A 14,377-nucleotide genomic window follows, 5' to 3' on the forward strand; every position below is an offset into this window, starting at 1 on the left:
TTTGCAAAAATTAAGCCTTTCAAAAAAGAAGTTAGAGTGTAATAGTTAAAATGTTTCTATAAATTTCTCGACAATTTTCTCTGATAATAAAGCACCTGGAAACCGAAGAGGAACTGAAAGTTGCTCGTTGTCACCTGAAAGAACAAGAGGAAACTATTGATAAGCTGAGAGTGAATCTTTCAGAGAGGGAAACTGAACTATCCAGCCTTCAAAAGGAATTAGAAATAACCAATGATGAATTACAAAAAAAGGTAAATTGGGGGTGAAGTTCATGTAGGAGAAAACTTGAGGGAGCTAGCTTAACTGAATTGTAGAAACTAATATTATGTACTAAATTGTTATGCAGAACACTCTGGGTGTTTTTCCTTTAAAAACAAAAACATTTATGTATACACACACACATATAAACACACATATTTTATGTGTATATGTATTAAGATCCAAGAGCTTCATGAGAAACAGCAATTTATGAGCACCAAAGAAATCACTGAGACTCAGGAAAAAATGAGTGAACTGGAGCAATTAAAGGAGCAACTCAGAGTCAAAGATTCATCATTACAAAATATAGAAAGTGAGAGGCTCAAGTTGACTGAGAAACTTCAGGAAAGTCAAGATAAAATAAAAATTATAATTAAGGAAAGAGATGAACTGAAAAGGATACAGGAACTTCTTCAAATGGAGAGAGACCAACTCAAAGCAAACATTAAAGAAATTGTAGCTGAGGTGAGTTTCCTTCTAATGTTTTTTGGGGTGCAAAAATAGTGTTAAGGTAGTTAACAGATTCACTATTGTTTCATTTTTACCCAACCATAAAGGACTGAAAATCAAACAGGAACTAAAAACTACTTATGTTCTTTTGAAGGAGTACCAACAAACCATTAGTACTCGGAATATTTCAAAGAAGACAGACCAAGAAGCAAATATTGAGAGAGTTATAGAAAGTTCAGATGCTGAATCACAAGAAAAGGTAGATCTTGTTTCATTAAGTTGGAAAATGACATCTGATTATTGTATTGCTCATTGTCCAGTAGAAGAAAATAGTATATACATTAAAGATGACTGATTTAATTTAGAAACAATTTCTCTTTTTCCTACAAATTTCTGCCTGTGTCCTAACTTGTTTTATTTTTTCTCAGATTCAAGAACTTCAGGAGAAAGAGCATCAGCTTCTTAAGATGAAAACTGTCAATGAGACTCAGGAAAAAATATGTGAGATAGAACACTTGAAGAACCAGTTTGAGGCCCAAAAGTCAATTCTGGAAAATATAGAAATGGAGAATGCAAGGTTAACTCAGAGACTTCATGAAAACCTTGAAGAAATGAGATCTGTTACAAAAGAAAGAGATGATCTTAGGAGTATAGAGAAGACTCTCAAAGTAGAGAGAGACCAGCTCAAGGAAAACCTGAGAGAAACTGTAATTAGAGTGAGTTACCACCTTTCCCCCATTCAGTAAATATGACATTGTATCCTAAAAGAACCATGGGCAGTAGGGCTGGTGGGAGTGTAAAATCCATCCAACTGGGTAAGGTTGGAGGGGTAATATTTGATAATATATTTCAAATATTTCAATAAGTTTATTCATTGACCCCAAAAGTCCAGTCATAGCTATTTATCCTGTACACATCACATTAACACAGTTGTGCAGAGATATCTGTAGAAGGATACTCATTGCAAAAAGTTGCAATAACAAAACAAAGCAAACAAAAATAAGGAAAATGCTAAATGTCTATCAGCAGGGGACTGGTGAATTAAGTATAACACATGCAGACCATAGACGAGTAGGCCACTAGTAAAGAATGAGGTGGTGCCAATGGTGCTGATTTGGAAGTATCCTATTGGGGAAAAGGAGATAAGCTGTGGAGTAATATATCTAGCATGTACTGAAATTAAGGTGAATTTAGAGAACGAGACTTAAGGGGGCAGGGCATATTTACCTCTTGCCCTCTCTATCTTTCTATACACTGAATTTTCTTACTCTGAATATACCATTTTCCTTCCTCTAATAATAAAGGACCTGGAAAAACAAGAGGAACTAAGAATTGCTCGCATGCATGTGAAAGAGCACCAGGAAACTATTGATAAACTCAGGGGCCTTGTTTCTGAGAAGACAGATGAACTATCAAATATGAAGATGGATTTAGAAAACACAAATGATGCCTTAAAAACACAGGTATTTCTTTTTTTTTTTTTATTTGAAAGGTTGAATTAGGTTTTATATGTAATGAAGCAGGATATGAATTAGCCTAAAATTGAAGACAAATATTTGCCTACCTAATTTTGAAAGTATTATTTAATATTTTTTTTCAATATCTATCTATATCTTAATTTATTGTATGATTATCTCAAGATCCAAGAACTTCAGGAGAAAGAACATCAACTTCTTAAAGTAAAAAATGATCTCAGAGAAAATATGTATCAAACAGAGCAGTTGAAGGAGCAATTACAGGCCCAACATTCAACCCTGGAAAGTGTAGAAACTGAGAGGCTGAGGTTAAGTCAGAAACTTCATGAAAACCTCGAAGAAATAAAATGTGTTACTGAGGAAAGAGACACTCTAAAAAGAGCAGAGAGAACCCTCAGGATGGAGCAATGCCAGCTCAGAGAAAGCCTCAGAGAAAAGGAAGCTCAAGTAAGTCACTCTTCCTATACTAGTGAGTAAACATGATGTTTTCCTGATAGCAGTGAACCATTCTTTGACATAAGTGGCACCATAGATATGAGTGAACTGATAACCTTTCAGGCAGGTAATTTGGTATTGTTCTAAAAGTGTTAAATTCTGTAACCATTATTTTCTTTTTATTTATTTACTTATTTATTGAGAGAGAGAGAGCACGGGAAGGCAGGCAGAGCAAGAGAGAAAGTCCTAACAAACTGAGTTTGGAGCCCCACATGGGATGGGACTCCATCTCAACAACCCTGAGATCATGACCTGAGCTGAAACTAAGAGCCAGACTCTCAACAGCACCACCCAGGTGCCCCTGTAACCAGTATTTTCTTTGTAGACTTCATCCTACATATATATTTATGTATGTACACAAGCACACAAGGTTGTTGATTGTAGCAATTTGTAATAAAAAGTGGGAAACAAGCTAAATGTCCATCAGAAGGAAACTCGGTAAATATGAGCGATATGTCATAATACTATGCAACACGTTAAAAAGAAGAAATTGATTTGGGCTTCCAAATCAGGTTATTCAAATCTTAGAGGGAAAAGCAAGCTGTAGAATAGTATATGTATCATGTGTTTGCTTCTCAAAAGTAGGACTAGGTCGTGGAGAGGTGAGGGCAGGGAAAGTTTATAAGTTTCTAATAACAAAGTTGGAGAGTAAGAAGTAATAGTTTTATTATTTTTACTAAGGAAATGGGTCACTTTTAGAAAAAAAAAAATAGCGTTAACCTGTGTCACCATTCTTAAAATTTCTCTGACAAAGGATCTGGAAAAACAAGAAGAACTAAGAATTGTTTGCATGCATGTGAAAGAACACCAGGAAACTATTGATAAACTCAGAGGCCTTGTTTCTGAGAAGACAGATGAAATAGCAAATATGCAAATGGATTTAGAAAATTCAAATGCTAAATTACAAGAAAAGGTATGGAGAATGTGTTTGCTTGGATATTTGATTTAGTTGTACCTAAACTCCTTTGGGGGATGTAAAATGGTTTAGCCACATTGGAAAACATCTTAACAGTTTTTTACTGTTGCTGAACATATACCTACCCATGACTCAGCATTTCTATTCCTTGAGTATATACCTAAGAGAAAAAAAATGCATACTTCTACATAGTTATGTGCAAGAATGCTCATAACAGTTCTGTACTCATAACAGCAAAAAATGGAAAACAAGTGAAGTGCCTATCTATAGGAAAATGGATAAATCTATTGTGATTTATAAGTTCAAAAGCAGGCAAGATTCAACTAGAATGAAAAAAGTTCAGAACAGTGTTTAGTTGTAGGTGGGGGGTGCATACAGGAACCTTATAGCGGTGCTAGATATGTATACATGTGTCAAGAGTAATTAAGCTATATACTTAAGATTAATGTCCCTCAAAAGAAAAATTTTGTATGAAATTAGGCAGGATATTAATGAGCAACATAGGAAGACTTGTCTTAATCAATTTAGACACTATTCTTTATGCTTCTCTTAAAAACTCTGTGTCCTAACACATTATTTTATGATTATCTTCAGATTCAACAACTTAAGGCAAATGAACATCAACTTTTTAAGCTAAAGGAAGATGTCAGTGAGACACAGAAAAAGATGTCTGAAATAGAGCGATTGAAGAAACAATTGAAGGGCCAAAGTTTAACTCTGGATAAAATAGAAATGGAGAACTTAAATTTGGCTCAGAAACTTCATGAAAACCTTGAAGAAATGAAATCTGTAATGCAAGAAAGAGATAATCTGAAATTGGAGAGAGACCAGCTCAAGACAAACCTACAGGAAACCATAGCCAGAGTGAGTTGCGCTCTTTTTACCTACCCAGTAAACGTGTTTTTAGTACAAGAAGCTTTCTTTTTAAAGTACTGTTGAACATGTAAATGTTAAAACCTTCTAGGGAGACAGTTTAACAATGCCTTATTAAAGATTTGTCAGCATATATATCTGCTACAGTGATTCCACTTGTAGTGATTTATCCTACCAATATATGCGCACATTGGGGCAGAAATACAATAGCGTTCAATGCAACATTGTTAGTGCTGACGAAAATCTAGAAGCAATCCAACTGTCCACCAGGCTAAATGGGGTACATCTGTATGATGGATTACTCATAAGCATGAGAATGGGGCCCTTTTTACGTAGTGTACTGATTTAGAATGATGTCCAAGTGGTATGAAGGGGACAAAAGCACTGACCGAGTTCACCAGGAAGCCCAACGAGGATAGGTGAGGCTAGGGACAGGGACTTTGATTTATGTCCTTCTGTACGGTTCCAATCTGGAGGTGGTGTGCTTGTTTTTTGAACTGTGAGCGTGCATTTTTAAAGATTTTGGTTACCTATTTCATCATTAAGAAAAGGTAATGTGCCTTTATACCATGGTATTTCTCAATTTCTTCTAATAAAGGATTTGGAAACACAACAAGAACTAAAAATTGCTCTTTTGCATTTGAAAGAACACCAAGAAACTATTGATAAATTCAGAGAGAGAGTTTCAGAAAAGACAACTCAGATTTCAAATATCCAAAAGGATTTAAATAAATCTAAAGATGAGTTACAGAAAAAGGTATGTGTTGTTTTGTTCTTTGAGGAGTAACTGCCCACAATCATTTGTGGAGTAAGAAAGGATATAGATACAGATAGAGAGATATACATATAACCAGTAGACACTATTTTCCTTCCTTGAAGGAATTCTGTTCACATTCTAACTTGTTTTATAATGATCTCAAGATAGAAGAACTTCAGAAAAAAGAGCTTCAACTTCTCAAAATGAAAGAAGATGTCAATAAAACTCATAAAAATATAAACAAAATGGAACAATTGAAGCAACAGTTTGAGGCCCAGAACTTATCTGTGCAAAGTGTGGAAATGGATAACTTACACTTGACAAAGAAACTTCATAAATGCCTTGAAGAAAAAAGAATTATAGCTAAGGAAAGAGATGAGCTAAGGAGGATAAAAGAGTCTCTCAAAATGGAAAGAGACCAATTCAGAGAAACCTTAACAGAGATGATAGCTAGCGTGAGTCCAGAATCTTCCCTTATCTAGTAACTGTTTATAAGAATCAAGCTTTTTCAAAAAGGGGAATAATTTGGTTTTGTTGTGGTGGTGGGGTTTGTTTGCCTTTTTTATTTTGTGTGGGGAGAGGAGGGTTGTTTGTGGGGTTTTTTTCTTTTTAGAAATTTCTACAAACAGTAAAAGATCATAGGATAACTATTACTATAATTTTTCACACAAATAGAAGATGCAGTTTTAAAAGAAGCCAAAATATTTTTCAGGAAATATCATTTTAATTATTTATAAGAGAAGATTTCTTATTACATAAAGCAGACTTTAATTTTTTAAAAAGTTTTTTAAACCAGGAAATGCCATTATCCTCCATAGAAAAATATTTGAAGGACTATATTTGTAAAAGAGCTAAGTGCCCATTTCTCTGTCTCCTTATGATGGAGTTTTAGGCATGGGATCTTCTCAGTGAAGTTAGAGGGAAGCGGCCAGACACACAGCAGAATGAAATTCATCCAGTGAGACTGTCTTTAGGTATTCAGAATCACACCTTAAAAAACTCAGTGGAACCCTCTAGAAAATAACATACAATTCAGACAAGAAATTGCATAAAATCTATAAAAATCTTTTATTCTCATAATTCAGCAAGACTAGAACACCTTATCATTTGCAATATCAACAGAAACATGGACACTTGGGAACCATCCTTATGTGGGCCCTAATTAAATTTATAAAGAAATTTAATTCAACAAATATTTTGTTCAACAGTCATTCTTCTAAATAGTGTAGTGAATAAATGAGAGAAAAGGTTTTGTTTTATATTTCTAATCAGAAGTACAAAAAGGAACAGGATATGTATTTTATGTTCCATTGTGCTGGGAAAAGTCTGAATAGATAGATATATTTCAGGTGGTTTTGCGTGTATTAATTGGCAACAATTCAGAGACTAATTCTAATTCAGAGACTTGAAATTGTAAGAATCAGATATAAATCTAAAATCTAATTTGTGACTGAGGGTTATGGGAATAAATTCTGTCTCAAAAAATAATGTGGTTCTTACACGATTTTTCTTAATGAGTTGAGGCCACTCCCTACAATACTTAGTGGTACTCTTGTTATTTATTTTCTGGCCATTTTTAACTTTGTTTTTGAGTTGCAAGCTTATAATTCCATTATTGAAATGATATGAAAAAATGTAATTGGAAAAGCATATAGAGGTTATAAATGAATGTAGCTATAGTTGAAGCCTTATTTTTTTCTTTGTATCAATGCAGGACCAACAGAACCAAAAAGAGATAGTAAAATATGAGAAAAAGTTACAATGTAATGAAAAACACCACCTCACAGAAAGCCTAAGGGAAAAGTGCTTTAGGATAAAAGTAAGTGTCCCATGTTAAAATTATGAATGAATATTGGTACCCTTCCAAAGGCCTAAATGGAATCAAAGGAACCTCTATGGAATGAATAGATAGTGTTCAGTGTTTTTTTTTAAACTTTATAATCTAGTATAGGTGTGCATGTGTATGCATATGTACATGCATAAACACACAAAACTGGGGGGGTTATGATTTTAAGTCCCCATTGGAAAGGTGGTATTTGAGCAAATACCTGAAAGAGGTAAAGAATTAAGTCACATAGCTGTCTGGGGGAAAAACAGGATGAGAAGAAAAAATGATGAGTACAAAGCTCCTGAGGCAGAAGCCTGCCTGATGGGTTCCAGGAACATCAAGAAGGGGAAAAGCTAATAAGAAATGATGTCAGAGAGCTCATGGGGAAGATACAAGCTGTGGGGCCTTGAAAGATCTTTGGGTTTTACTCTGAGTGAGATGGAGATCTGTTGGAGGCTTTTGACCATGTGAGTGAGAGACATAGTCTAACTTACATTTGAAAGGGATGACTCTGATCGTTGAAAATAGAGTAGAAGCAGGAAGAACATTTGGGAAACTAATTCCAATAATCCAGGCAAAGATGATGGTGGCTCAACCTAAAGAGGTATCAGTGAAAGCAGTGGGAAATATTTGGATTGTGAATATATACTGAGGGAATGATTAACTGTCATTCCTCTTAGAAGGCAAGATCCCTAAAGACTTTTTTGGTGTGTTTTTTATATCATTGAGCACATTCCTATCAGAATATGTTTTAAAAGTATAAACGAATGACTATACAGTGCTGTTCCATACCATAATTTGATCATACTGAGACCAAAGGCAGGAATCGCCTTTCCAACATCCCAGATGAATGAACAGCCTTAAGTTATTTAAAAGGAAACTCATTGTCAGCAGCCCTTTGTTCTATTATTTAGCACCCTGAATTAAATGTGTCATTTGTTATATGACTAGCAATTTGAACTATTGTGTTCTTCCACCTATACCTTAACCAGTGTGTCCCCTGCATGGCCTCTAGTCTTTTGAGCTTATAGGCCAGGCTTATTTAGTGTCTACCATTTGCATTAATACCAGGTGCCTTACCTCATGAGATACTCTTTATTGTTTCACTTACAGAGAAACTGAGGCTTGGAGAGGAAGTTTAGTAGTTGCCCAAGGTCACATAGCTAGTAGGTTGGTAGTCAGGATTTGAAATCAGGTGTAAGTTTAAAACTTGACTACAGAAACATTTTTATAAATAAAATTTTATTTCCCTTAAGCCATAATGTCTGTATGTATTTTATAGATTACATAGATACAGGTATCATATAATAATTATTTTCCCCTAAAAACTCTATGGCAGTTACCATAGTCTTCATTTTGTAGTTGGAAAATGGTTCAGTGAGTTCCCTAGATAGAGCCTGAACTCTAATTCTGATAAAAAGTTAGAAAACTGAAATGCTAGGCAGATAAATAGAAATGTGTAAAGAGGCTGCACCAAGCAGGCAAACAGCTATTGGATTCTTTGTCACTTGTTTTACCTACAAACTCACACTGCCTACTGTAAACATGAGCCAGGATTCGGTCTTGAATTGTAATAGGTACTACTTTGAATTCACTCAAATTTGTCTTCACTCTTTGTAGGTGGTCATTTAAATCATGAATGCAAAAAACTAAAAATGTATCAAAATGGTAACAGTAGTGGTTTCTGGTTTTGTTGTTTAAGTCTTTAAAATTTTCACAGTAATCATACATTATTACTGTAATCCAAAATCAACAATGAAAGTTTTCTTTTCTTTCTTTCTTTTTTTTTTTTTTTGTTTTTAAGCACAAAGGTCTTAATTTGTTTCTGTACTACGGAAAAGTTAAAGCATAAATTTTGTTACAATTCTAGGACAAGGACTATTGTTAAACTGAATAATTTCTAATTTTTCTTAGGAGCTTCTGAAGAGATACTCAGAGATGCATAATCATTATGAGTGCTTAACTAGACTATCTCTTGACTTGGAGAAAGAAATTGAAACCCAAAAAGAGCTTTCAGTTACAATAAAAGCAAACCTCTCACTTCCACATTCACAAATCAAACAAATTGAAAAACTTCTCGCTGTAAACCAAAGATGTTCAATGGAATTCCACAGAATCATCAAGAGATTTCAGGTATCACCTTTTTTAGGAATAGCTTTTAAATATTGCTATAAATTTTAGTTTTAACATCAGTATATTTAGGTCCTACTTTGAGAGTTGGCACATTTGCATACTTAGTATGTTTGCTACTGAATTAAAGGTTATGTGCATCTCAGTATGTGCAAGATCCACTGTACATCTAGTATCTGTTCATTCACCAAAACTTGAGCTCTACCTGTGAGCCTAGATATCATCATGGTGCTCAAGAGACAGATAGCATTAACATCTCAGGTATCTCCCAATCTAGTGCATGAAGCAAACATAGAAGCAGGTGCAGGTTGTATGACATACCAGATAAAGAGTTACAGAAAACGAGATCACAGTCGAAGCTGGACTCGAACAGTAATGCTTGGAGTTCATTTTGCAGATGATGGGGAGCCACTAGGCAGTTATTTTCAGTGGTGGCAAGAGATGATCAGATTACCATCTTAGCTGCTTAACTATAGAAAAGCAGTGAGTTTCCTCGCAGCAGCGGCAGCTCCTGAGCAGGGTTGAACTAATAAACTAATGGTATCCAAATGGAAAAAAAAAAAAAAGAAAAAAAGAAAAGCAATGAGTTTGTGGCAGAGAGAAGAGACAAGAGGCAGTATAATTTATAGTGGTCCACATGAAATAGGTGACCATACTACTAGAAAAGGATTTATAGGCATAGGTAGGATAAAAGAAATTAAATATTCAGCAATTTAAAATAGTACGTGTACGTTCATGTGATTGATAGTGGAGGTAAAGGGGGAGACATTTAGATTGAGTGTCAGAATTTGGCTGTAGCCAGGTTTGTGCCATTAATTGACAAAAAAGAAAGAGAAACAAGGCAGATGAGGGCAGGAGAAGAGATCAGGTGTTTAGTTTCAGATGTTGTAAGGTAGAAATACCCATGATGGAGCATTCAAGAAGAGAAACCAAGTAGGCACTTAGTTGTGAGTCTGAGGTTTGTCAGGACTAAAGATAAAGGTAGGTACTTATCAGCATGGAGATGCTAGATAATACAATATGTATGATAGGGCCACCCAGAAAGCATAATAGAAAAATAAGAGCCTTCGGATAAGAAGAGAACTCTAGAAAAGATCAATTTTCAAGAGCCAGTAGCAGAAAAGAGAGCAACACAGGGCTTTGAGGTTGGAAATGTCAAAGAGGCAAGAGAAAAATCAAGCAAAAGTGCCATTGCTCAAGTCAGTGGCGGACAGCATGTCAAAGATGAGGTGGTCAAGACGGGCAGATTCTTCAAACAGCCAGAGTATGAACTGAAGAGATGCCCTTAACTTGTTGATAATAGACTTTATTGTTGACCTTTGTCAGAGTGATGTTAATTGAATGGTTAGGGAAAAGCCAAATTATAAGAGGTTAAGGAGGAGTGGAAGATTGAAGAAGTAGGGAGCTGGTGTCTGTCTTTCCTAGGTAGATTGCCTCTCAGGTCCTGATATTTTTCCACAAATCCTGGCAATCAGATACCCAGAATTTATCTAGGAGGTCTGTGGAACATAATGGCATTCAAATTGTCACCTTGATGCCACACATCTAACTAACTACATGTGAGAAACACATCTTGAGGCTGGCATACCCACATTGGCCACCCAGTCAAGGTAGGAGGAAATTAAAAATGAATCTCAGGCATCTAGCTGGGAAGTCTGTGTGATTGGTAGTATAATTAACTGAAAAATGAGAAGAGAAAAGGAAGTTTATAGGGAAAGAGATTATGTTACATTGTAACAGCAAATCTGAGGTAATTGTGGGACATCCATGAAGTGTATCCGGTAGGGAATCCGAAATAAGGAACTCGAAGTCTGGAAGTTATTCTCCCAAGATACTGAGGAGAAAATTAGGGATAGAGAAATGTTCTTTCCTGCTTCCTCAGCTTACCAGAGGATATAGATAAACAAAAGATGCCATCCCACTTCTTAGTCTTGAGAGCTCAAAACGTCCTCTAAATGTGTTGTTAAAAGGTTCATTTCCCAATCTGCTTAATGTTTTTCTTACAAGTATGTGTTAAGCCAGATTACAAAGATAAAGGAAGAACAACATGAATCCATAAATAAATTAGAAGTGGTTTTTATTGATGAAGTGGAAAAGCACAATGAACTGGTAATTAAAATACAGCACCTTCAACAAGATTTTGATGTACCATCCAGAGAATTAACGGACCTCAAATTGAGCCAGAAGATGGATCTACGTATTGAGGTATAAGTTATTTCAAATGACTTAGATTTTTTTTAAGCCTTTTTATCATATAGATAAGGTACGTTTTCATGGGCTTGGAGCCATTTTCATATTCCAAAAATTAAAAATAGATTGCATGGTGACTGCTGACCAGATGTAGAGAGTGCCACATAATGGACTAGGTGGCCTCCGCAGATACAGAAAAAATAGATTTAGTACCAACAAGCAGGAATTCATAGAATCCCAGAATAAGTTTCCAAATGCTTTCTAAAACATCCTAGATCTATGGTTGGGAATCAGGAACATTTTTATTATAACTCCACATGGATTATCTGGCTTTCACCCAGCAGTGTGAGGCTGGCAAACAGTTACAAACATGCATACAAGGCCTGGGTGCACAGAAAAGCTACATGCCGAAGCACTTCACATACTGTGATTATTTGTCACAGATAGTTTTGAGTTTTCAATTCTAACAGGCAGAATTTGTAGACATTCCTTACATAGCCTGTACAGGCAGATTTTTATGATTGGAACAAGGTTGTAAATTAGAATTCTATTTCTAATACAATTAAAATAAATTAGAATTACTTCAAAATATTAAGAATGAGAGTTCAGTAAGGTATTTTCCCTTTTTATGATATTTGTATGCTATTTAGATAAAAACTTTCTTAATGTCCAGGCAACTCAATACTTATTTTTCAAACAGGAAATTCTCAAAGATCTTTCAGAAAATGATTTCCACTTACTAAAGACTGAATTTCAAAAAGTGCTAAGTAATAGGAGAGAAATAACCCAGTTTTTGGAAGAATGGTTGAACACTCATTTTGATATAGAAAAGCTTAAAAATGGCATCCAGAAAGAAAATGATAATATTTGTCAAGTGAATAACTTCTATAATAACAAAATAATTGTAAGTAGTGATTTTTGTATGCTACCTCATTCTTTTTGTTGTTTGCTCTAATTTTTCTACCTTTTTCTTTAAAAAGACTTTGAGCAACTTAATCTTAAGTATGCTTCTTTAATTTATTTGTATATACTTTATTTTGTTATTTGAAAATGAAACGAGAAAAAATTGGGTAAAACATGTTCTTCCTCTAACATGTTATAATTTAAAATATCAACTTAGACTTGTAAAGAAGATAAAATCTTGGGATATAATAATCAGTTTCCACTTACAGAATCTTGAATCATCTTTCTCAATTCTCTCTGCTTCTGTAGGGATTAAGCCTTTTCTCCAAGTAGCCTCAGATAGGGTAAGATATGAGCCTATTTCAGGGCTACAGGCAGCTGCTGTGTGGTCTTTCCATAGAAAACTTGTCTAGTGACTTTACTGAGATGTTATTTTCATCTTGGTGACCTTATGCACTCACTGGTCCTTCAACTCTGAGGTTCAGAGATGTGCTTTGTATCTTTGTTCCCAAAGTGACTGGCAGAGTGTACAGATTCATAAGAACCAACACTGCTTAGGACCATTTTGTTAATTTGTTTTACTTTGCACTGATCAGAATATTCATTCTGCTCTCTGAAGTAATCCCTATCTAATATCCTGGTAAAATATGCAGTGGTCAGAAAGTTGTGTGTTGTATTATGCAGCTGGAGGAAGGGAGCTAGATCAATATTATAGCTTCTAAGATTGGTTTTATGTTTCATATGTTTGTGTAGGTCTTTTTTGAGACTTTAACTTCATCTGGAAACTATACTTAAATCACACTGAAATGTAGATAATATTTTCAAAATATGTTTTCCTCTGGATGTTCCCATTTGTTGACTACCTCAAGCTAGCAAAATAGTAAACGAGATGCCTCAAAAAAAAAAAAAATATATATATATATATATATATAAAGTCTACAATCAATAGAGAAAAGCATCAAAACCAATATTTGGATAAGATAATTGCCATGTATAATCAGGGTTTTTCTTGTAATATCGAAGGCCTACTTGTGAAGTAGAAAGTAGGGATACCTACTGTGTAGATGAGTGGATATGTGTAGATATGTGGCTTCTCCCAGCACCTTGAAAATAGGAATTGATAACTTCATCTGGTATGAGCGCAGTAGTCTAAAACAAAGGAGAGTCCAGGATGCCAGCAAGAACACAACTAATTTAGCATCCAAGTCTGATAGAAGTGCCTTAAAGATGTAGATAAGACCAATAAGGCATTAATGATGAGAGCAAAGAGAATATCCCATAAGAATTAGAAGTAAAAAGATGTTATAGGAGTAATTTCAGAATATGCCTTCAATATAAAGTATTAATTGACTGTTACTCCCTGCACAGAAATATAAGATTTTCAGATTCATTATAAAAGTTAGTGAATTCTTTTCCCTGTAAACACTGAGGTTTGAACTGAAGCAGGAAAATAGATTGCTGTTAAGTTTATTGGATATACTCTGCCTTTACATGTCAGTTAATGTTTGTATATGACATTATAAATGTCATAATACACATAAGGACTTTAACCTGCACAGTTGTGCAGATTTCCTCTTCATGTTACCACTGATCTAATAAAGTGAGATTTATCATCTTGCAAATCAATGTAAATCCTCTCCAGTCCTTATTCTCCTTTTATTCTCATCATCAACATCCAGCATCTTCTGAAATTTCAGGAACTGATGCAAACCACAAAGAATGTCCACATTCTTTTAAAGTACTGCTCTAGAATGTTCTAAATAATGAATTTCAGCATATGTGTTGCCCTAGAATTCTAGTAGTTTTCATAGTATTTTTACATGTAGTTGATTTTAGTGTTATAATGGTGTTTTACTATTCAATAGGCTATAATGAATGAATCTACAGAGTTTGAGGAAAGATATGCCATCATAGCCAAAGAATGGGAACGTGACCTGAATTCAGTGAAAGAGAAAAATGAACAACTATTTAAAAACTATCAAACTTTGAAGCTTACCCGGACGTCTGGTATCCTGGTAAATTCTGCCACAGAAGACAATAAGAATCTTCATGTTACATCAGGAGCCACACAACTAACCACAGAGGTATGTGATTTCTTATAA

At 34.8% G+C, this 14,377-nt stretch overlaps 1 protein-coding gene across 5 annotated transcripts in view; it reads left to right on the forward strand.

The window, feature by feature from the left end:
• Positions 1-14,377, forward strand: part of CENPE (centromere protein E) — an 85,905-nt gene that overhangs the window by 52,135 nt on the left and 19,393 nt on the right. For 3 of the 5 annotated variants that reach the window (XM_072755547.1, XM_072755544.1, XM_072755545.1), the window contains 14 exons: positions 93-251; positions 439-723; positions 863-967; positions 1,137-1,424; positions 2,013-2,171; positions 2,349-2,630; positions 3,433-3,591; positions 4,189-4,458; positions 5,066-5,224; positions 6,939-7,043; positions 8,967-9,185; positions 11,190-11,387; positions 12,073-12,276; positions 14,141-14,359. In XM_072755547.1, coding sequence (XP_072611648.1) covers positions 93-251; positions 439-723; positions 863-967; positions 1,137-1,424; positions 2,013-2,171; positions 2,349-2,630; positions 3,433-3,591; positions 4,189-4,458; positions 5,066-5,224; positions 6,939-7,043; positions 8,967-9,185; positions 11,190-11,387; positions 12,073-12,276; positions 14,141-14,359 — 2,811 coding nt within the window. Of the gene's footprint in view, positions 1-92; positions 252-438; positions 724-862; positions 968-1,136; positions 1,425-2,012; positions 2,172-2,348; positions 2,631-3,432; positions 3,592-4,188; positions 4,459-5,065; positions 5,225-5,388; positions 5,680-6,938; positions 7,044-8,966; positions 9,186-11,189; positions 11,388-12,072; positions 12,277-14,140; positions 14,360-14,377 lie in introns of all 5 variants that reach the window. The other 2 variants (XM_025983832.2, XM_072755548.1) reach the window with 2 other exon arrangements.

This window comes from Vulpes vulpes, chromosome 4 (genome assembly GCF_048418805.1).
Source record: "Vulpes vulpes isolate BD-2025 chromosome 4, VulVul3, whole genome shotgun sequence".
In the NCBI taxonomy this organism is placed as follows: Eukaryota; Metazoa; Chordata; class Mammalia; order Carnivora; family Canidae; genus Vulpes; species Vulpes vulpes.